General features: G+C 35.0%; 1 protein-coding gene across 9 annotated transcripts in view; it reads left to right on the forward strand.

Moving 5' to 3' along the window:
• DOCK7 (dedicator of cytokinesis 7) overlaps positions 1 to 24,255 on the forward strand; it is a 185,493-nt gene that overhangs the window by 18,241 nt on the left and 142,997 nt on the right. For 8 of the 9 annotated variants that reach the window (XM_061184108.1, XM_061184109.1, XM_061184110.1 and 5 more), the window contains exons 2-9: positions 3,531 to 3,636; positions 13,543 to 13,718; positions 13,908 to 13,976; positions 19,385 to 19,514; positions 19,609 to 19,821; positions 20,138 to 20,223; positions 20,795 to 20,861; positions 21,770 to 21,919. In XM_061184108.1, the coding sequence (XP_061040091.1) occupies positions 3,531 to 3,636; positions 13,543 to 13,718; positions 13,908 to 13,976; positions 19,385 to 19,514; positions 19,609 to 19,821; positions 20,138 to 20,223; positions 20,795 to 20,861; positions 21,770 to 21,919 (997 nt within the window). Of the gene's footprint in view, positions 1 to 3,530; positions 3,637 to 5,108; positions 5,167 to 13,542; positions 13,719 to 13,907; positions 13,977 to 19,384; positions 19,515 to 19,608; positions 19,822 to 20,137; positions 20,224 to 20,794; positions 20,862 to 21,769; positions 21,920 to 24,255 lie in introns of those variants that run through there. The other variant, XM_061184113.1, reaches the window with a different exon arrangement.

Raw genomic sequence — 24,255 nt, forward strand, 5'->3', positions numbered from 1 at the left:
TTGTCTTGCATACTTTGGACCATAGTATGGTTAAGAGATACTGTTTTTTTAGTTTGGGAAAATTTCCTCACTTACCATTGAGGAAATCTTTTCATGCAGAGGGTCTCAGTATAAATACATCCTTTGTCTGGGTTACAGATGGTTTTATTGCCATTATAGCTAAGTTTGGAAATGGTTCTTATTTCAAATTATTGCTGATTTTCTCTTTGGGGGAAATTATGTCATGTATAAATAAGACAAATATTTGTAATGTGGGGATTATCCTTTGTATGTCTCTGTTATTAAATGAAAGATTGTCCGTTATTAAATGAAAGATTGTCTCTTTTTGAAGTAATCATATTTTAAATTTTGTTTCACTTTTTAACATTTTCTGAAATCAGGGTATGTCTTTCAATTAATTGATAGTGTATTGCTTAATTAGCAAGGTTTTTCTTTCTTAGCGTACCTGAAGTAATAGCAAGTCTTAACAGTTACTGAGATCTTGAACTTGATCAAATATAGCAGTTTACAATTCAGATTACTCGTGGTTTAGCCCCAGAAACACTGAGAAACAGAAGCACTGAGGTAGTGCTGAGGTTGGTAGACTGAGTTGAGTAGCACCGAGGAAGATAGACACAATACTTGTTCTGTCTCTCTCTCTCTTTTTAAAAGCTTTTTCATATTTTCATCTCAGTCTTGACAACAGGATCAGGAGATTGTAACGCCTTTAAACCAAACATAATAATGAACATTCACAGTGTATAGGCTTCATTAAAAGCCTAAGGGGAGTCATAAACTGCAGTGAATGTTCCTGTGCTCTCACATCCAGACGCTTTACAGAATTTGCCCTTTGCCCTCTCCTCAATCTGTATCCTCCTTCAAAGGTTACATTCCTTCTTTAGCTTTCATCTCTAACCTCTAATCGTTTCTTCATGCTCTTCTCTTCCTCCCTTGTCTGTTCTTAGTCTTTTTTATTTATTTACTTATTTTTAAAAAATTAGTAGACTTTTTGGGAGAGCAGTTTTAGATTTACAGAAAAGTGGAAAGTACAGAGAGTTCCCATGTTTACTTCCCAACCAAGTTTTCCCTTTTATTAACATCTTGGATTAGTATGATACATTTGTTATAATAGATAAGATAATATTGATACATTATTATTAACTAAAGTCCATAGATTACATTAGGTTTACTGTTTGTGTTGTATATTCTATAGGTTTTGACAAATGTATAATGATGATATGTATCCATCATAGTAGTAGTATCATAGAGAATAGTTTCACTGCCCTAAAAATCCCTGTGCATTACTTATTCATCTCTTCCTTTTCCTCCTTCTTCCAACCCCTGGCAACCACTGTTTTTCACCCCTCCATAGTTTTGCCTTTTCCAGAATGTCATATAGGTGGAATCATACAGTATTGTATCCTTTTCAGATGGGCTTCTTTCACTTAGCAGTATTCTTTTAAGGTTCTTCCATGTCTTTTTTGGCTTGATAGTGCATTTCTTTTTACTGCTGAATAATATTCCATTGTATGAATGTACCATAGTTTGTTTATCCATTTACCTATTGAAGGATAAGCTTCCAAGTTTTGGCAATTATGAATAACAAATTAGCCTTTTATAAAACACAAATATGATCTAAAGTACTTCAGGTCACCTGTAAAGAAAAAGTTGAGCTAATTCAGTATCTTGAGCCTTAAAAAATGATAACTCTTTCACCTTTCTATCAGAAATTTCTAACTGAGTGGTCACCTCCTAGCAGTGCTCAAGAGATGTGTATGGAGTGATTGAAGATGAAAAAAGTTAAGGGGGTATGGAAGAGAAGAAGGAGGCTAAAGATTATATCATATATTTGGATAGTTTTTGGAAAATGAAATTGTCTAGAAATTCAGCTGGAAATTTGAATGGGCACTAAGATGTTCAGGGCTCTGAATTTAACCATTAATTTGAGAACACTCCAGAACAGAAGTATCATCAAGCAGGCCCAGAATCGAAGGCAGTAGGCCTATTTCACTTTACGTTCAATGGAATGATAGGAAGAAGGTAGGGTTTATTTTTTGGAAACGAGTAAAAGAACAAAAGGCAAGGTTTATAAAATAGAGAAGTGACCAGTTGATGATCATAGGGTGGAGGTTAGATATTGACATCAGGAAAATAATTGTACAAAATCTATTGATAGTTGTCTTTATTTTGTGTTCTTTAGTTACATTTTTTACTTAGTAAAAATGTTACTAATGTGAGGAAGTTATTTAATTACTGGATTTAAGGCTCACTAAATATTTTGGTTTATAATTTTGTGAAGTTTAAGGACTATAGAGCTTAATGAACTACAAAGTCATTCAAATGTCTAAAATATTTTTGTTTTAGAAATATTTATTTATTTGGCTGCGCTGGGTCTTAGTTGTGGCACGAGGGATCTTCGAGGGACCTTCGTTGCCACGTGCGTGTGGGATCTTTTAGTTGTGGCATGTGGGATCTAGTTCCCTGACGAGGGATGGAGCCTGGGCCCTCTGCATTGGGAGCGTGGAGTCTTAACCACTGAACCACCAGGGAAGTCCCTAGAAATGTTATTTAGTAAATTTGAAATACTAGTATGCTCCCAAGGGTCAACAAGCAGCTTGAAATCGTGGAACTTCTAAACTTTAATCCTGTTTCAAATAAGGACTTACTGGTCAAGTTATGTTATGGTAATGCCTTTGTGGTTTACTTCATTTGTCAGTAATACTATATATTTCATAGGACTAAATATACATTTCTCTGTTTTAAGTGCCACATGCTAAATATTTTAGGGAAAATAGCAATGAATGAAACCACTGCCTCTGTTTATATAGGGCATACATGAATGTGGAAAAAATAACTAGGAAGGAGGAAAATGCAAGTTAGGTTATGATAAATGCTCTAAGAGTTTTTAAGAAGGGTGGTATTTTAGCTGTGGTGAGTCAAGAAGCTTGTATGGAAGTCTTGCCATTTGAGTTTTACCCCTAAAACTAGTTAAGAGTTGAATTTGTGGATACAGGAGAGAAACAGCATTCTAGGAAGCAGTTTATGTTCATTGAGAAGAATTTGGGAAGGGATATGTAAGGCTGAAAAGGTGATTAGGGTCAGATTATGGAAAGCCATTAATGCCAGAGTATAAAGACAATTTTTATTAGTTAAGTAAAAATAGGGAATAGTTTTCTGGGGCATGAATATTGTTTATAAAGTATGTTGAATTAATTTTATATCCTTAAAATATATACACATTAATATATACATCTTATTGTAGCTTCCAGCTCTATCATAAACCAAAGTATCAATATGTTCCCTGAAATGCCATATACAAAAAAAAGCCTTACGTAAGTTGGCTATAAGTATTGTACCCTATATCAGCATTGTAAAGATGTTCTACTGTAATTATAAGCAGTATTTACCAAAATATCTTTTAAATTTGTAGCCTTATTGATGTGCTGAGATTTTGTTGTTCTTTAGATGAGTTTTTAAAATTCTTAGCTTTCTCCCATTTTAAGTTAGTTTGTTTTCTTTTTAAAAACAATGTTCTTGCTTTTTTGTTGTAGAACTGTGGCTGCTGAAGTTAGGAAGCAGATCTCTGGACAGTACAGTGGTTCTCCCCAGCTGCTCAAAAACCTCAACATTGTTGGCAGTATATCCCATCATACCACAGTAAGTAGCATATTTAACATATGGTATGTTACTGTGTAATTCTGACTAGGCCATGAAAAAATAGTGGAAAGATAAGAGCCAGTAGATTGGGTTCCATCACTACTCTCACTAACAACCTTATTTGTTGCTATCTCACTCTTTTCTGAAATTTGAGTCAGGAGTGTTGGGAGGTGTTATAGAAGTGTTGATTTCCTAGTCAACTCTGAAACTTTACATTCAGGATTTAATCAACTCTGGAATTTTACAATTAGAACTTCCCAGACCCAAGGTGATTCATACATGAAAATTCAGGAATCTATTCTAGAAATAATAGGTACTGAAGTAAATGTTAAATAATTATGTAGATTCATAGTATTATCTATCTCCTTTAATAGAAAGGAATATATAGTTATTGAATTATTGCTTTAAGCCAGGTGCTATGTCAGAGATATAAATATATGTTTTCTTATTCAGGAGGCTGGCACGAAGATAATCAATTTTGATAAAAAACTGATACTTATTAGTTATAGTAGGAATATGAATTAAAAACATGCTCCATTTGTCAAAAACTGAAAAAGTAATTAAGAGTGACTTGGGTGAAGTTGTATTAACACTTTCTGTTTAGTTATGAAATGGTACCAATTATTGAACAAACATCATATGCCAGAGCATAATAGTTTGATTGACTTGTAGTGACATGTTTATAATGTTTGTGTTATTAAAATTTTAAAACATGGAGTTTACTTTTAACAACAGTAACATACTGATTGGAGAAATTTTAGAATATATAGATTTCTGGAAGGTTTCAATGTACATGGAGATGATCCTTCTAATACCCTCTTAGTGTCTTGAACTCCTCTTTTCAACTGATTTCCTGCATTCTGTGTTACACCTTAACTATTCAATTCCATAGTCATCTCTGGATTTAGTCATTATGAATAACCATAAGCCTCCTGTAATCTCAGTTTTATGTTTCCTATTCTCTTAATACCACTTCCTATCTTTCTTGCTCTCTTGTTCTGGCGCTCTGACTTCAACTGTCCTTCAACACCACTGGGACCTAGAATTTGTGATCATACTAACTTTTTTGTGTCTCTCACCCCTTGATGTCTTCTTTTCTCTCCTTAACCAAACTTAAATTATTTGTTGATCATTATAATTACTCTTTTGCGTATCCTCTTGGCTTCCTTAATTTCTTCTCATGTCATTTGCACTACCTCAGTGCTGTTTAAATCCAACCTTCTGCTTACTTCATACCTGTACTTGTGCAGCTGAGTATGGCTAGAGGAAAACACACAGATCCCATTGACTGGTCTCACGTTAAATTTATGACCACTAACTCATGAAGGCTTTAACATTGCTAGGCAAACATTTTATTTTCCTAATCCGTTCATTTTCCCACTGTTTTAGTTGACCCATTTCATGCCTCCTACTCTTTCCTTAAAACCCTAATTGCTCTTCCCCATTTTCACTCTTAGGATGACTTGGCTTCCTGTTTCACTGAGAAAATTGAAGCAGTCAGAAAGAACTTCCACATACTCCTACCACCATGTGTGTTCACCTTTTATCATCTGTACCCATATTGTTTGTCTGTTCACCAGTTATTTTAAATGAACCACTAGTGAACTAGATCCCAAGTTCTCTCGCTCAAATACAGTACTTTAGGAATTCTCCCTACTCTCTCTTTTTTAGAAAAATTTATTTATTTTAGGCTGTGTTGGGTCTTCGTTGCTGCGTGCGGGCTTTCTCTAGTTGCGGTGAGCGGGGGCTACTCTTCATTGTGGTGCGCGTGCTTCTCATTGCAGTGGCTTCTCTTGATGTGGAGCACCGGCTGTAGGTGCGCAGGCTTCAGTAGTTGTGGCACGTGGGCTCTAGAGCACAGGCTCGGTAGTTGTGGCACATGGGCTTAGTTGCTCCACAGCATGTGGGATCCTCCCGGACCAGGGCTCGAACCTGTGTCCCCTGTTTTGGCAGGCAGATTCTTAACCACTGTGCCACCCGGGAAGTCCTCCCTTCTCTTTTATATCATCACTTTTTCTCTCTATTTATTGGATCATTCCCATCAGTATATAAACATGCAAGCATGCCGTTATTTCTCCCATTTAAAAAAATTCTGCTTTTTTTGCCCCACTTTTCCATCAGTCTCCAACCTCGAATATTTCTTTGCTCTTTTTTGCAACAAAATTCCTTCGAAGGGTTGTCAGAGCTTGCTGATTTCAATTTCTTCTCTTGTATTCTCTCTGAAAAAGTTCTTTTTAAGTTATGGGAATCTTCAAACATACACAGAAGTAGAAGACTAGTATAAACATTAACATCTTTAAATTTAACCACGGTGCTGTTATCACACTTAACAAAATTAACAGTCCATAATTCTTTGGTATCATCTAATATCCAGTGCATGTTAAATTTTCTTGATTATTTCATGCATATCTTTTTATAGTTGGTTTATTCAAATCAGGATCAAACAAAATCCACAGATGGAATTTGGTCTTAGATCACTTGCATTTTAAAAAAAGGCAGTTTCTCCCTCCTCTAACTTTTTTTTTTAAATTGAGGTATGGCTGCCTTACAATATTAAATAAGTTTCAGGTGTACAGCACTGTGTTTCACTATATTTAAAGGTTGTACTCCATTTAGAGTTATTATAAAATACTGACTATGTTCCCTTTGCTGTATATTATTGTAGCTTCTTTATTTTATAATAGTAATTTGTACCTCTTAATCTCCTACCCCTATCTTGCCCCCTGTCCCTCCCACTGGTAACCACTAGTTTGTTCTCTATGTTTGTGAGTCTGTTTCTTTTTTTGTTATATTCTCTAGTTTGTTTTATTTTATAGATTGCACATGTAAGTGATAACATAAAATTTGTTTTTCTCTGTCTGACTTATTTCACTAAGCATAATATCGTCCAAATCCATCCACGTTGTTGCTCATATGGTCGTCTAATAGTCTACAAGGGTGCCAAGAGCATCCAATGGGGAAAGGATAGTCTCTTCAACAAATGGTGCTGGGAAAGCTAGAAAGACACATGCAGAGCAGTGAAATTGGTTCCCTATCTTGCACCACTCACAAAAATTAACTTGAAATGGATCAAAGTCTTAAACATAACACCTGATACTATAAAACTCCTAAAAGAAAATGTAGAGAAGAAGCTCCTTGATGTTGTTCTTGGAAATGATGTTTTTGGATATGACACCAAAAGCGCAAACACCAAAAGCAAAAATCAACAAATTGGGGCTACATCAAGCTTAAAAGCTTTTGCACAGCAAAAGAAACAATTAACAAAATGAAAAGGCATCCTATGGGAGAAAAATTTTTGCAAATCATATATCAGATAAGGGGTTAATATCCAAAATATATAAAGAACTCATACAACTCAATAACAAAAAGACAAACAATCCGATTAAAAATAGGCAGAAGAACTAAATAGACATTTTTCCAAAGAAGTTATCCAAATGGCCAACAGGTACATGAAAAAGTGCTCAGGGAAATGGAAATTAAAACCACGATGAGATATCCCCTCACACCTGTTAGAATGGTTATCATCAAGAAGACAAGCGATAACAAGTGCTGGCGAGGATGTGGGGAAAAGGGAACCTTTGTGCACTGTTGGTGGGAATGTAAAGTGGTACAGCCATATGTTTTCCTCCATACTGGAAAACAGTATGGAGGGTCCTCAAAAAACTAAAAATAGAACTACAATATGATCCAGCAGTTCCACTTCTGGGTATTTATCTGAAGAAAATGGAAACACTAATTCGAGAAGATACACACACCCCAATGTTCATAACAACATTATTTACAGTAGCCAAGATATGGAAGCAACCTAAATGTCCATCAACAGATGAATGGATAAAGAAGATGTGGTGTATATATACAATGGAATACTACTCCCTCCTCCAACTTTTAAGTTTGTTTGTTTTTATGCCATTGACTTGTTGAGGAAATTGGATTAGTTGTCTTATAGAATTTCCTGCCTTTTGGATTTTATGTTTATTTCCTTGTAGACTTGTTTCTCTATCTCCTGTATTTCCTGTAACTGGTTAGATTCTGGTTCAACTTTTTTGAAATTTCTTCCTTGTAGACTTGTTTCTCTATCTTCTGTATTCCCTGTATACGATTAGATTCTGGTTCAACTTTTTTTTTTTTTTAACGGCTTTACTGAGATTTTTTTCACATAACCATACAATTCATCCATTTAATTTACAATTCAGTGGATTTAATATGTTCACAGATATGTGCAACCATCACAACAGTCAATTTAGAACATTTTCATTACCTCAAAAAGGAACTGTTTAGCTATCACCCTTTTATCTCCCTTCCCCCATCCCAAAACAACCACTAATCAAATACCAGAATTTTGATGGCACACCGGAAAAGACTGAAAGAGAGATCTGAACACTAAACATGTTAGTCAGAATTCCAATGCAGTGATTGTTGAAGTAAGACAGTGTCTCACATTGCCTGTAAGGGATTCTGTAGTGCTTCACTATTGCTTCTTATTGCATCCTTTAACCCTGCTTACTGCCCAGTCATTCTCTGTTATAAAATCATGTTGCAATCTCCTCCCTTGAATCTGTAAATACAGGATCTTTCTTTGGAGTCTTGCAAAATAATTTATAGTTGTAAGCAGCTTATCACTACATCTGAAAACTAGCCCAGGCAGTTGTCTCTGATGGCAGTCAGAGAGAGTGGAGACAGTTGTAGCAGAAATAAATTTATTTCCTTGCTCCAAGTCTAGTTAATATTACACCTAGAAAACCAGTGACTTTCTATGTGAGTTTGGGAAACAAGATCATTTATCATCTCTGTGATTTAGTGTTGTTAAGAGAGTGTCATAGCTTTCTTCCCAACCCTAACCCTTACTCTTGATATGGTTGGTCAATCTTTGAGGAAAGGTTAATTTTGAATTAGACATATGTAAGGACTCCCAGCTTTTGTCATTATTTTCATGGAGTATCATTTGTGACACTTCGAATCCTGAAAAGTATACTGCCTCAGAAATAATTCTTAGGTGGAGAAACATTGATTTATAAAGTTTAAAAAAATGTTCGCTTAAATGTATGTATGTATGTATTTATATTGTGGTAAAATATACACAACAAAATTTATCAGTTTAACCATTTCTAAGTGTACAATTAAATGGCATCAAGTACACTCACAATTTTGTGCAACCATCACCACTATCCATTTCCAAAACTTTTTAATTAACGCAAACTGAAACCCTGTACCCATTAAAAAATAATTCCATTCCCCGCCTCCTCCAATCCCCAGTAACCTCCATTCTATTTCCTGTCTCTATGAATTTGTCTATTATATGTACATACCTCATGTAAGTGGAATCATACAATATTTGTCTTTTTGTGTCTGGCTTATTTCACTCAGCATAATGTCTTCAAGGTTCATGTGTTAGAATGCTTCAACAGCATGTGTTAGAATTTCATTTCTTTTTAAGGTTGAAAAATATGCCATTGTATATGTGTACCACATTTTGTTTATCCATTCATCTGTTGATGGACATTGGATTGTTCTCACCTTTTGGCTATTGGTAATGATGCTGCTATGAACATGAGTGTACAAGTATAGGTTTGAGTCTCTATTTTCAATTTTTTTGAGTATATAGCTAGAAGTGGAATTGGTGGGTCATATGGTAATTCTGTGTGTTTTGGTTTTTTTTTTTTTCCAGAACCACCAAATTGTTTTCCACAGCAGCTGTACCATTTTACATTCCCACCAGCAGTGCACAAGACTTCCAATTTCTCAATATCCTCTCCTAGACTTGTTATTTTACATTTTTTGGTAATAGCCATCATAATGGGTGTGAAGTAGTATCTTGTGTTTTTGATTTGCACTTTCCTCATCCCACTAATTTTGTTATGTTTTATTTTCATTTAGTTCAATGTAATTTTTAAATTTCATTTTTCAGACTTCTGTGACTCATGGATTATTTGGAACTGTGTTTTTAGTTTTCAAGTGTTTGGAGGTTTTCCTGTTGTCTTTCTGTTGCTAATTTCTAGTTTGATTACATTATGGTCAGAGAACACACTCTGTATGATTTCAGTTTTTTAAAATTTGTTGAGGTTTGTTTTAGGGTTCAGGATATGGTCTATCCTGGTATTTACTTTTTGGGCCTTTGAGAAAAGTATTTGGTCTGTTGTCGTTGGGTGGATTGTTCTATAAATATCAATTAGATCCTATTGGTTGATGGTGCTGTTGAATTTTACCATATCCTTGTTGATTTTTCTGTTTGGTTTTCTTTCAGTTGTTGAGAGAGATGTCTTGAAGTCTCCAGCTATAACTGTAGATATATTTTATTTCTTCTTTCAGTTCTGTCAGTTTTTGCTTCCCATAGTTTATAGCTCTGTTGTTTAGTACAGGCACATTTAAGATTGCTATGGGTCATAGCTGTTATCATCAGTAATGTACCTCTTTATTCAGTACTTTTCTTTGCACTGAAGTCGAAGTACTTTATCTTATGTTAATATAGCCACTTCTGCTTTCTTTTGATTAATGTATATATGGTATATCTTTTTCCACCCTTCTGTTTTCAGCCTCCTTATATTGTCTTTTTTGAAGTGAGCTTTTGGTATACCATACTGGTACGTCATGTTTTTAAATCCATTCTGCCAGTCTCTTATCTTTTTATTGGTGTACGTAGGCCATTTACATTTAATGTTACTATCATTCTGCTAGGGCTTTAATCTGCCATTTTATTTTTTGTTTGTTCTCTCTGCTTTTTGTTTCTCTAGTTTCCTTTTTCTGTCTTCCTGTGGGTTACCTGAACATTTTTTAGAATTCCATTTTGTTATCTGTAATGTTGTTGAGTGCATATCTTTGTATAGTCTTTTTAGTGGTTGCTTAAGGTATTGTATATACATAACTAATCACACTACTGGTGTTGACATTTTACCAGTTTGAGTGAAGTGTGGAAATCTTATGTACCTTTATGTCTCTTCACCCTATAGGTATTAAATTATATAGACCTCACCTGACATTGCCTCAGCAGTAAGGGGAAGGAGTTCTTGTTACTGCTGTATAGGAATAGGTGTCCAGATTCCCTGTGTGGACTCCACTGACACTGTGGGAGTGGAGGATTCATTACCTTCCAGTAGATATGAAAATCTCAGCTCCCCACTCTGACTTCTCTGACATCGTGCTGAATGGGTAGTGTTGGGATGGCTTGTTACAGCTTGGTGAGGGTGAAGTCTAGCTCCCCATTTGGCCTTTGCTGGTGTGGATATAGGTGGGACTACAGTTTTTCATGTGATGTTTGGCTGGAGTAGAGTGGTTATTCTCTAACAGTTTTCTATTTTTCTAGGCTGCTGCTTTCTTGGTCCTTTGGCTGGGGAGAACAGGCTTAGATTGTGTTTTTTGTTTTCCTGTGCTCCTTGGTGTTTCTGGGTTGTGGGCTTCTCTGCATCAGGTCTGGAGTATATAAGGTAAAAAGAAATTTTAGGTAACTCACTGTTGTGCTATTCCTTGGGTCCCGAGGTCCCTGTTGGTCTGCCTTTCTCTATCCACCTTTCAGAGCCGTCTTATGTTTATTTTATATATAATCTCCAGGGTTTGTAGTTGTAACTAGTGGGAAGAATAGAGATAAGTATGTCTACTCCATCTTCCTGGAAGTGGAGGTACCTACTTGTGACTTTTGATGTTGAGCACTTTTTCATGTGCTAACTGGCCATTTTTTTAAAAATAAATTTTATTTTATGGACTCTGTTGGATTTTTTATTTTAAAAATTTTATTTTATTTATTTATTTATTTTGGTTGTGCCAGGTCTTAGTTGTGGCACATGTGCTCCTTAGTTGCGGCTCGAGGGCTCCTTAGTTGTGGCATGCAAACTCTTAGTTACAGCATGCATGTGGGATCTAGTTCCCTGACGAGGGATCCATCCTGCGTCCCCTGCGTTGGGAGATGGATTCTTAACCACTGTGCCACCAGGGAAGTCCCTAACTGGCCATTTTTATATCTTCCTTTCTGAATGTCTTACCAACTGCCCCCCCCATGCCATTTATTTGAGGGGGTGGTTTGTTTTTATGAGATGTGGGACTTCTTTATATATTCTAGATGCCAGTCCCTTATTAAATGTATTTTGTAAATATTTTCTCTTAGTGTGGCTTGCCTGTTCATTTTCTTAACCATCTTTTGATATATCAGTTTTTCTTTTACGATTATCCCTTTCTCTGAGAAACCTTTGCCTACTCCAAATTTTGAAGATATTCTTCTATATTTCCTTCTAGCAGCTTTATAGTTTTAGCATTTATGTTTATATCTATGGTCCATCTCAGTTTAGTTTTTGTACATGTCGTGATGTAAGGATTGAAGTTCATTTTTCCCCCCATATAGATATCCAATTTTTCCAGCAACAGTAATTGAAAAAGATTTCCCTTTCCCTGATGAATTGCTTCTATGCTTCTATTAAGCATGTCATGATAGTGTATTATGTACTTGGTAGAATAGGTAAGATAGAATGCTTATGAGAGAAAACCATGAATTTAGATCTTAAAGACCCAGTTTGAAATTTTTCTCTATCATTTTGTGGCTATTTTATTTTCAGAAGTTAACTTCTTTGAGCACAATTGCCTTTATTTGTAGAATTGAAACAGTAATTATCTCTAACTTATAGGGTTTGGGGGAGGTTTAAATGAGAAAACATATAATGATAATGATAATAATAGCCTATCTTTTGAGTGTTTATGATGTGATAGTCATTCATTATTTTACTTAGTATCTTTAAAATGTTGTTGCTCTACCTAGTTGTTCAGTCCAAAGAAGTATAGATTAAAGCACCTTCTTTGTAGTAATGCAAACTTGCACAGTAGGCAGGTCTCAGTGTTTTTACCCAGTTGAACATCTTGAAAAATAACATATTCTTATTTTCATTGGTCCACAACTGCACATTTGTTGTATAATCATTTATAGTTTTGCCTGAATAATTTTCTTTCTTGAATTAGATAAGAAATAGAGTATCTTATCAAAAACTATAATTTCAGCTTGGCTAAGGAATGCCACAAATATCCTATTATTGCTAATACTTTTAATAGGGTCTATTAGTTTCCTTGGGTGCTGTAACAAATTCCCACAAACTGGGTGGCTTAAAACAACAGAAATGTATTCTTTCACAGTGCTGGAGTCCAGAAGTCTGGAATCAGTATCAACGGGCGGAAATCAAGGTTTTGGCAAGGTTGCACTTTCTTCAGAGGCTCCCTTCAGTATCACTTTCTTGCCTCTTCCAGATTCTGGTGGCTGCTTGTGGCACATCACTTCTATCTTTAAGGCCAGAATCTTCAAATCTCTCTTTTCTGTGTCTTCATATGGCTTTCCTCTTGGTGTGGCCCAAATCTCTGTTTATCTTCATATAAGGATATATGTGATTGCATTTAGGACCCACTCAGACAATCCAGGATAATGTCCCTCTTTTAAGATCCTTAATGATATCTTCAAACACTCTTATTTTATATTTTATTTATTTATTTTGACATATAAGGCCCATGGATTGGGATTTGGCAATCTTTTGGAGGGCCATTTTTCCCCTTACTGCAGTATGGTTGTACGTTTTTACTAGGATAACAGTAACAACAAATAAAGTAAAAGCACCACTAAGAAACTTAGCAATGAAAATTCCAAATTATAAAAAAGAATCCCTCCAGTGAGTATTTTGTCACTGTATAGTATTATAAAACTGTTAATTATCTTACTGTTTTTATGTGGGAGTTATGGGCAAAATCGAAGCAAGAAGATCAGAGAGAGTATGACCCAACACTTTGTGGTTTCTTTAGTTCATCTGGCTGAATATCTGTTGACATTTTAGAAATAGCAAGGGAAAAATTATGTTTTTTTAAATAATAAATCTATTTAAGTTTTAAAATTCTTGTGTCCGCCTCTTCCTTTATACCCACCTCTCACATCCATCCCTCTTTATAAAGGTGCCCCTTACTGAAGCAGTGGATCCAGTGGATTTGGAAGATTACCTCATTACTCATCCTTTAGCTGTGGATTCTGGGCTTTTAAGGGATTTGATTGAATTCCCTCCAGATGATATTGAAGTGGTTTATAGTCCTAGGGACTGTAGAACCCTTGTTTCAGCTGTACCTGAAGAAAGGTAAGGAGACATTTACCTATTTCTGGTTTTAGTGTAACTATAAAAAGGCTACCTTCCATTATTTTATTTAGATTCTATTTCTTGTGGTAGTGTTGTTTCCTATTATATGAACAAGAGCGTGGCAGCAGAATTCACAAACATCAGTGCTTTCCTGTCTAAATTATAAATATATTTTCTTTTTTAAAATAGTGAAATGGATCCACATGTTAGAGATTGTATAAGAAGTTATACAGAAGACTGGGCAGTTGTGATCAGAAAGTAAGTTATATATTCATTATGACATTTGAAAATACTGAGTAGGATCTATAAATGGATTAAGGTAGATTAATACTAATTATGAGACCTGAAAATTCATTTAAAAAATAGCTGAAAAAGTAAAAGAAGAACCTTTGCATATAGATATTTTTTCCTTAGGAGTTCCACAATTACTTTCTCTTACTTTCCTTATAAAATAATACGTTTGTGAGGATAGTATTTCTATATTATCATAGATCATTAATAACTAATAATAACATATAGTAATGATTTGTAGTCTAATTCTTTTGGGAAATCGTGGGTAAATATTGATGAATAATTTGTATTTCTCAAAAAGAATCCAATTTATTGACTTGGTTAAGTTAAATTTATTTATTTATTTTATTTATTTATTTTTAAAAATTATATATTTATTTATTTATTTATGGCCGCATTGGGTCTTCGTTGCTGCATGCGGGCTTTCTCTAGTTGCGGCGAGTGGGGCTACTCTTCATTGTGGTGCGCGGGCCTCTCATTGCGGTGGCTTCTCTTGTTGTGGAGCACGGTCTCTAGGTGTGCGGGCTTCAGTAGTTGTGGCACATGGGCTTCAGTAGTTGTGGCTCATGGGCTCTAGAGCGCAGGCTCAGTAGTTGTGGCGCACGGGCTTAGTTGCTCCGCGGCATGTGGGATCTTCCCGGACCAGGGCTCGAACCTGCGTCCCCTGTATTGGCAGGCGGATTCTTAACCACTGCGCCACCAGGGAAGTCCCGGTTAAGTTAAATTTAATAGCTAGTTTTCTAGATCAAGCTGTTTGCAAGGTCTCTGCCTTTTATTATCTAACTGAATATTTACAGGTCCTTGACCTGTACATCCAATCAAGTAAGTAGTTGTAAAAATAATGTTTTGTTTTACCACAAAATTTATGTTTCTAATGGATGGTGTTTGAAATATCAAGTCAGATTAAGAAATAAAATAAAATTACTCTTCCTTTGCTAATTTGCATAATGACGAAGGGTCTTCATACTGAATCTTCTTAGCCTTATTTTATTTTTCTAAAAGAAGTATAATTACTGAAGTAGTGGAAAATTCTGTTATGACATTACAGTTTTGAGAAATGAAGTTATCTGTGCTAAATTGTACCAGTAACAGTGATGTATCCATTGCTTATTGTGTTGCTCTTATGGGCAACTGTCTTATTTCACTGTTTCACTCTTGGGGTTACTGCTGACATGCTTTTTAGTTTTAGTGTGACCTAATAAAAATACAGTCTGCTACCCTTTATAAAGAAGAGCTGTTTTTATGAACTTACAATTTTGATAAGTATTTCAACAGCCAGATTTTAGAGATTACTGAAGAAGACTGTTCCTCTGTCAGATAACTCAAAAGTCTTTACCTTTATGCATGTATGTTGGAAACCTGTAATCAGAAATCTTAATAGAAATAGATTAGTTGTAAAATATATTAACCTTAGAATCATGGAGTCGTCTTGCTACTTAATTCTAATCAAGGGATTGCTGACCTTGATTTAAGCCAAGAGGGTACAGTAGTTAACATTTATGGTTATTTGCTATATGCTGGGCATTTTATTGGATACTTTACACTCATCTCGTTTAAGGTTCCAACCGACAAGGTAGCTCAGGCTCAGAGTACTTAAGTAACTTCTTTGAGGTCCCATAGCCAAAAAGTGGGATAGCTAGGATTAGAACCTGGGGCATCAGATTCTAATGCTTGTATTTTTTTCTGTTATACTAGATATTTATTACCTTCAGTAGTAAATGGAAGACAAAGGGGTACTTTTGGTAGACTAGAAGTTTTAAAGTATCCCTGAAATATAAAAGGTATGATTGGAACACAACAGAAAACCACAGCACAGAATAATCTAAGACACATGCAAAAGGTTCAGTAGAGCTTTAGGCTCAGTGAATACAGGCAGTGGAAGGGGGACCTGGGGTAAATGTTGGACGTTTGGTTACTTTGAAACCTCCTATACCCTTCTTTATGCATAGAAGTGGGAGCAGAGGTATCTGCCTATTTACTTATTGATTGATTGATTGATTGGCTGGCTGCGTTGGGTCTTTGTTGCTGCGCCTGGGCTTTCTCCAGTTGCGACGAGCAGGGGCTACTCTTCGTTGTGGTGCACGGGCTTCTCATTGCGGTGGCTTCTCTTTGTTGCAGAGCACAGGCTCTAGGCACGTGGGCTTCAGTAGTTGTAGCACACAGGCTCAGTAGTTGTGGGTCATGAGCTCTAGAAAGCAGGCTCAGTAGTTGTGGTGCACGGGCTTAGTTGCTCTGCGGCACGTGGGATCTTCCCGGACCAGGGCTCGAACTCGTGTCCCCTGTATTGGCAGGAGGATTCTTAACCACTGCGCCACCAGGGAAGTCCGGTATCTGCCTATTTTAAGAGCACTAATTATAGGGGCTTGAGCTCATAGAATAGTGCCTGGGGTGGGCATACCTTGGAAGAAGAAGGAGCCCTCATACCCAGAAGACTGGCAGACTCTGCCTGGAGGCATGAGGTGCCTCTTTTCCACAGCCACTGGATGTGTGCTTGGCTAAGCAGTTACAGTATTTTCAGACAGATATGGGCTTACAAATTTAAAAATGAGCATTAGAACCTAGAATTGCCAACCATTTGATTAAAACCAGTGCACTTGAAAGAGAATTATCAAACTACAAATAAAAGAACTTACAATCTAGTAAATAGTTAATAGAACACACATCAAGACCCATACGTGTAACTAATATCCTCGAAGAGATGTGAAAAAGTTATGGTAACCATATAAAAAATCAACTGGTTATCTTTGGAAGTGAAAATTTTGTTCAGTGAAAAAAATTTTTATAACTCAGCAGATGGGTTTAATGGCAGAGCGGATGTGACTGGAAAGTGGAATAGTAAGTTATAAGATGAAAGCAAAAAATTCTTCCATAATTCAGCACAGAAGGGTAAAAGGATAGAAAGTACTTTATTCATTCAAGACATACTTACTGAGAGGCTAGTATGTGCCAGGCACTGTACTAAGCAGTGATGATACAGCAGTCAACAAAACTAACTCCGTGCCCTCATGGAGCTTATGTTCTACTTGGGGTTGAGGGCAATAGACATTAATTAAACAAACACAGATAAATATATAATAGTTGGGAAGAATAGAGGGAAGTCTTGTAGAGAAAAAAAGTAGGATGGGGGGATAGGGAGAGCCAAGAAGAGGTGATTCCACTTTGAATAACTAATCGGAAGAGGCCTTTCTGATAAGATGAATTTGAGCAAAGATGTGAAGGAAGTTAAGGAGTAAGCCCTCTGGATATCTGGGGGAAGAGTGTACTAGGCAGAGGCAAGAGCAGTACATGCAAAGGCTCCATATTGGAAGCATGCTGGGAATGTTCAAGGAATAGTAGAGAGGTCAGTGTGGCTGGAACAGAATAAGTGAGGGAGAGAATGCCAAGATACAGAGTCGTAGAAATGGTGGTGTTGGATGGGTAATCATGTAGAGCCTTATCATAGCAACTGACTACAGGAACAGAATGATAATGTAGAAAAGAGTATTGATCATGAATCATGTCATTCTTCTGAGCTCTCTTGAATTTCATACTAATTTTTTAGGACATAAAGGAGGAAGAATGCAACGGTATTCTGGTTTATTAGAGTAGCTTAGATATCTAGTTTTTCAATTAAGGCACTTTTTTTCACATTATCTCATTTTTACTAAAAAATACAAAAACTATAAGTATGTACATACTTATGTATATGTATATACTTATGATTATACATATGCCCAGGAAAAGATCCAGTTAGTTAAATACTAGGAGTTTAAGACTGATACTCTCTGAGTAGTAGAAATATAATGATTTTATTTTTACAAGTCTATATTTTTAAATTTTCAACAATGAGCATGGATTGGTTCTGTAATAATAAAATGTTATTTAAAAAAACCCTTTTTCATATAGAAAAGCAACAGTGTATTCTGTCCTTTAAGGAAAATACAGATGTTTCCCTTGAGGAAAAAAGGTGCAAAGACTAGAAAACAGTTTAGTATCTTTCAAAAATATCTGGTAATGGTTTTTGGCTGCAAAGTTTTGTCTATTTGTCTTTAGTCAACATTGTGTAAAGAGTTAAACGGACCTGTGTTTGAATTCAAACTTTGTCACTTTACAGGCATTTTTACACAAATTAAGGCACTTTAAACATTTCATGAAAGATTAAAATATCTGCTTCTGAGTAATATCTTTCATGTTACTATATTGCGTATCTTTATTTTAGTTATTCCAGAGAAAAATGCTTTCTTTTATTTTGTGATTATGCTATGATGTGAGCATCATGTAGCTGCTATTTCAATACCTTTCGCAGCAAGACATGAGAATAATTCATATTAAGTGTGATTCTTTACTATGTCATAAATTGACTGATAGAACCATATCATCCTCTGGTAATTATAATTGTTTATGCTCCAGTTAAAATTTCCCCCAGTTTGACTATATGAGGTGTGACACAGTAGTTGCTCTTTGATCATAGTGTCTCTAATATTCTTGGACATTGGGTTGTTAGGAAAGAAGTATACATTAGTTTAAGAGTTGTTCTTAGCCTAATATATATATTATACAACAATATATGTTAATTAAGAATATATGTATACAGTGGTGTAGATCTTGCTATTCTTTCATTTTACAGGCTCTTTTTTTTTGGCTGCGTTCAGTCTTCGTTGCTGCGCGCGGGGTTTCTCTAGTTGCGGCGAGTGGGGTCTACTCTTTGTTGTGGTGCGTGGGCTTCTCATTGCTGTGGCTTCTCTTGTTGCGGAGCACTGGCTCTAGGCGCATGGTCTTAGTTGCTCCGCGGCATGTGGGATCTTCCTGGACCAGGGATCGAACCCATGTCCCCTGCATTGGCGGGTGGATTCCTAACCACTGCGCCACCAGGGAAGTCCCTATTTTTGCATTTTAGAAGCCTGAAGCTTTAGGTTGTTTAAGATTTTTTATACATAATGAGATATAGCAAACATTTTTTGGCTATTTGGAACTTTAAGGTTCAGTGCTTTATATATTTTTTGCCTTTTAAAAATTTACATTGTTAAGAATGCAGGATATATTTTCTGCTCTCTCATTTTATTCTTTAACCTGGCTTCCCATCCTTTCCTTTTACTGACCAATTCTCTGAATTGAAAGTACAACTTAAATTATATCCACATGATTGTCATGAAAAGGAAGGACAATATGATTTACCTCTGGAAACTCATAAATGCTCTCTAGTTGGATTAAAGGAACTTTGGATGGAAGTTTTCTTAAACCTCTGGTTAAATGTTTAATACACTCAAAACTGCCAGAATATATTCTTATTATGTAAAGAAATAATGCAGAGAACAGTTGGCTTATTACATAATGATGATGAAAAAGTGAAAAATTTTCAAAAATTGATATTTCCTTAATTATTTTATTTTGAATAGATATCATAAACTGGGAACAGGATTTAATCCTAATACATTAGATAAACAGAAAGAAAGGCAAAAAGGTTTGCCAAAACAGGTCTTTGAATCCGATGAAGCTCCAGATGGCAACAACTACCAGGATGAACAAGTAATACTTTTATTTTTAAATGACTATAAAAAGTTATTTTAAAATAGTTTATTTTTTATTCATTGATTAATATATTTAATGTTTTGCATGACAGGATGATCTTAAAAGACGTTCAATGTCAATAGATGATACTCCAAGGGGTAGCTGGGCCTGCAGTATTTTTGACTTGAAAAATTCACTTCCTGATGCTTTGCTTCCCAATTTACTTGATCGAACTCCAAATGAAGAAATAGACCGTCAGAATGATGACCAAAGGAAAGCAAACCGTCATAAGGAACTCTTTGCTTTGCATCCATCACCAGATGAGGTATAGATAATTTGGATATAAAGAAGCAAATGATTATTAAGATAGATGTTTTGGGAGTATGAATTGTATGTAGCATTATGATAATGTAGGGAATAAAACTTAATTGAAACATAGCTATGCTTTTTGTAAATGAAATATAGTTGAGCACACTTATGATCTAATGACTCCTGTTTGAGGATAAATAGGCCATTCTTTTCTGTGTTCACTTGTGAAGACTAAAAGTAGTAGATTAATAAAATAAGTTCTTAAAAAATAAATTGTAAAGGGTTGACATATGGTAAGCATGTTCATTTTGGTGTTGCTTGTCAATTTGTAGGAAGAACCAATAGAACGACTTAGTGTTCCTGAGGTGCCCAAAGAACATTTTGGTCAAAGACTTCTTGTAAAATGTTTATCACTCAAGTGAGTATTTATTTTGTTTACTATGTAACTTTTATTTTCTGGAATAATATTTTGAATACCAGTATAACAAAATCCTGGTAGATTTTATACTTGTGTTTGTGTCCTTTTGAAAAGTATTGTTCTGTACATAATTTTAAATTCTACTAAACATTTAATCTTGCCTATGAAGCTGAGCTTTAGAGCATTTTTGGCTAGGTGAAGATGACTCTGCCTCAGTTATGTAACTAGTCTTAAAACTTGAAAAAACATTCACTGAAATCTGTAGTATTTATCAGACACTGTTCTTGGCTTGAGGAATATAAAGACAAAGTATCTTTTTCCTTAGAGATGATTTTATATTTGTTACATGGCAGGCTTTGTTTTTTCTTAAGATTTTGAAGTATGTAGTAATGGTTGATTTAGACTGTGAAAGATATACATGGAGAAGTGTGTTTCAGGAAGAGGGGTGGTATAGATGGTGTAGCATAGATGTAGAAAAGTACAAGGTATTGAGAGAATTTATTTTTGGAATGAGAATTTCTCGAACTATGTACTTTATTTTTAAACTACTTCATCCTTTTCCTTCTTAAAGGTTTGAGATTGAAATTGAACCCATTTTTGCAAGTTTGGCTTTATATGATGTGAAGGAAAAGAAAAAGGTAAGGTTATATAATTTGAACCTAGTCTTTTGTCACAATCATAGGTTCAGAAACCTGCTTTTAAGTTGTTTTATAAGATAAATAATGACTTTTTGAGAATATTATTAAACATGGATTTTTTAAGAAGAAAGTAGAAATTTAAGACATAAAGTATTTTCTTACTATAAAATAGTTCAGTTGACCTAGTTTTTATTTCATTGAAAGAGTTCCAAAAGCAAGTAGCAGAAGCAACTTTCTTTTAGTTTAATAAATAGAAAAAATACAAGAAAACCATTTTAGGCAACTGATGTATAAAGGATTACAATGATGGTGACAGTGAATTTTTGTTGATGTAATTTTCAGATTCTCACTAGCTAAAAGATCATTTATATATATTTCAAATATTCTTGTCTAAAGTAGTGCTCTTAGTTTTGCCATTATATCTTTATTACACTTAGGAGTTTTTCAGAGGGCTGTCTCATACAGCATTTCAGTATTCTAAGCCTAATGTGTAGTAGAAACTTAAAATGCCTTTAGTGACTTCTGCTGTCAACATATTATGGATTTCTGTAGTGGAACTGTATTCCAGCAACTTGTATTTGCTAAATCAAATTTTCTGAGATGTTATTCATGTAATTGTTTTAAAGACTCAGTTTGGGGTAATTCATCTCAATAATAATTTCTTTGTATACTTTATTAGAAGTTAAATTTCTAATTAAAAGCATGTGGGATATGGTTCTTTAGAATATGTTTTTTGCATTATATTTTTTTTGCTTTGATTTAGACATGTAAAGATCAGTCAGTGAAATATATGGTAAACTGTATGTTAGTATAATCATCTAATATCTGTAATATTTTAAGACTATGATTTTTGTGAGTTTTTATAAAATACACAGGTTTTAAATTTGATATATGAATATGTTTTTTAGATTTCAGAAAACTTTTATTTTGACCTTAATTCTGAGCAGATGAAAGGATTATTACGTCCACATGTACCACCTGCTGCCATTACCACCCTGGCACGATCAGCTATTTTTTCTATCACTTATCCTTCCCAAGATGTTTTTCTTGTAATAAAGGTGAGAATAATGTTAAATATATTTGTTTATTTGTGTTGTGTCTGTATACTTGTGTCCCTATCAATATTGCAAGCTTTTTAAGGGTAAAGATTTTATCTTTAACCTATTTTTTCATCTTAATATTTCTTAACACAATATTAGACATATACTATAGGTGCTACCTAAATTTTTCTTGAGTGGGGAGCTTTATTAGGGTTCTCCAGAGAAATAGATCAATAGGAGGGAGATACACACACACACAGACACAGAGAGAGAGAGAGAAAGAGAGAGAGAGATTGATTGATTGATTTTAAGGAAGTGGCTCGTGTGATTGTGGGGGCTGACAGGTTTGAAATGTGTAGTGCAGGCTGGAAATCCAGGTAAGGGGTGATGTTGTAGTCTTAAGTCTGAATTCCACAGGGCAGCAGACCAGAAACTCAGGCAGGATTGCTGTGTTGCAGTCTTGAGAATTCTTCTTTGAGAAACCTTAGTCTTTGTTCTTCAAGTCTTCAACTAACTGGATGAGGCCCACCCACATTATGGAGGGTAATCTGCTCTACTCAAAGTCTACTGATTTAAAAGTTAATCACCTCTAAAAAATACCTTCATAGCAACATCTAGATTGGTGTTTGATAACCTAGCCATGTTGGCATATAAAATTAAGCATCATAGGAGCTATACTATGATTTTATCACTCAGCTCCTAAATATATAAATACTAAAATCTAAATCATTGAGATCATGGAGCATTATGATTTGACTGTCAGCCAGTTAAGAATAAGGATTACAGATTCTAAAATCTGAATATTACTAAGATACTTAGCTTAGGGTAACTTAAGAATAATTTACCTTAACTTGACCTTGACTTGAGAATAGCCTAAAATATATTCTTTAATCATTTTATCTGTATTTATATAAAATTATCATAAAAAGGTAATGAATTTTATAATAAGGTTATAAAGTGGATTGTCATGAAATGAATTTTATTTACCCACAGGAATAATGTCCTAATTTGTGGACAGATTCCTATGAATTCAGGTTAAAATAAATCTTAGTTACAATGAACAATCTTACAAGCAAAGATTTAGCAGCAGTGGTCTTCAGAAACTCACTTAAGATTAAAGTTCTAGATGTTAATACAATTGATAAATGTGTATACACAGTTATTTTACATGGGAAAATAGTAAGTTTTCATAAAATAGAACATATTTGAGGGAATGAATTAGAAAGATAGAGATGATGATTGGAATACTAGCTGCTTAAAAATGAGACTATTCATACCATATGGTCCCAATTGTGTAAAATATATACACACACACCTATACACACATAAATGTTTGTATATACATAGAAAAAGACTTTTATATAATTTCAAAAATATGTACAAGTTAAAGTGTTTTACAGACTTTAAAGAAAACGTATTTAGGAGGTTTTCTTAAATCATAGTCCAGCAGGATGTTTTTGTTTTTTGAGAGAAAAATCCCCTTGATCTGTGTATTAGTTATTGCTCTACAAGAACAAAAAGACAAAATCCCAGTGGCATACAACAATAAGCATTTTTTAGTTCATGCATCTGAGTTGTCTGTGTGGTCAGCCAATAAAGTTGTACTCTCTTAGGTAGTTGTGCTCCTTCCAAGTGTCTGTAGGTTGGCTGGGCGTCACTTGATTTAGTTAGAGCTGTTCTTTGTATGTCTCTTTTCTGGCAGGCTAGACTGGCGTATTCTCATGGTGATTGCGTAAGTGCCAGAGAGCAGACCCAGTTGCATAGACACTTTTCTAGCCTTTGGTCGCATCACACCAGCTAACATTTTATTGACCAAAACAGGTCACATGATAACACAAACTCTAGGAGTTGTGATATATACCTGACCTCTTTATTTGGAGGAATTGCAGTGTCATATAGCAGTGAGGGGGTAAAGGAAGGGTGAAGAGTCATAGGATATTTATATGTCAGCTTTGGTAGATGCTGCCATATTGGTCTCCAAAGTATCTGTGATAGTTGTATTCCCCACCAGGGGTGAATAAGAGTTTCAGTTAGTCACACTTACCAGTTTTTTAAAAAACTGACATATGAAATACATATAATAAGACCTGTATAGTTTACAAATGTGGGGTAAACAGAGTGATGAATTCTTACTATGTATTTTTCTGTGTAATCATGACTAAGCTCAAGCCATACAGTATTTCCATCACCCCATCACCCTGGAGAGTTCTTTTGTTTGTCTTTCTAGTGACCACCCCCTCTGTTCCACCAGATGACTAGTATTCCAACTTAAATCACCATTATTTAGCTTTTCCTCTTCTTGAGTTTCATCTGAGCACAGTCATACAATATGCAGTCTTTGGTGCCTGGCTTGT

The sequence above is a fragment of the Eubalaena glacialis genome, chromosome 3 (genome assembly GCF_028564815.1).
Source record: "Eubalaena glacialis isolate mEubGla1 chromosome 3, mEubGla1.1.hap2.+ XY, whole genome shotgun sequence".
Lineage (NCBI taxonomy): Eukaryota > Metazoa > Chordata > Mammalia > Artiodactyla > Balaenidae > Eubalaena > Eubalaena glacialis.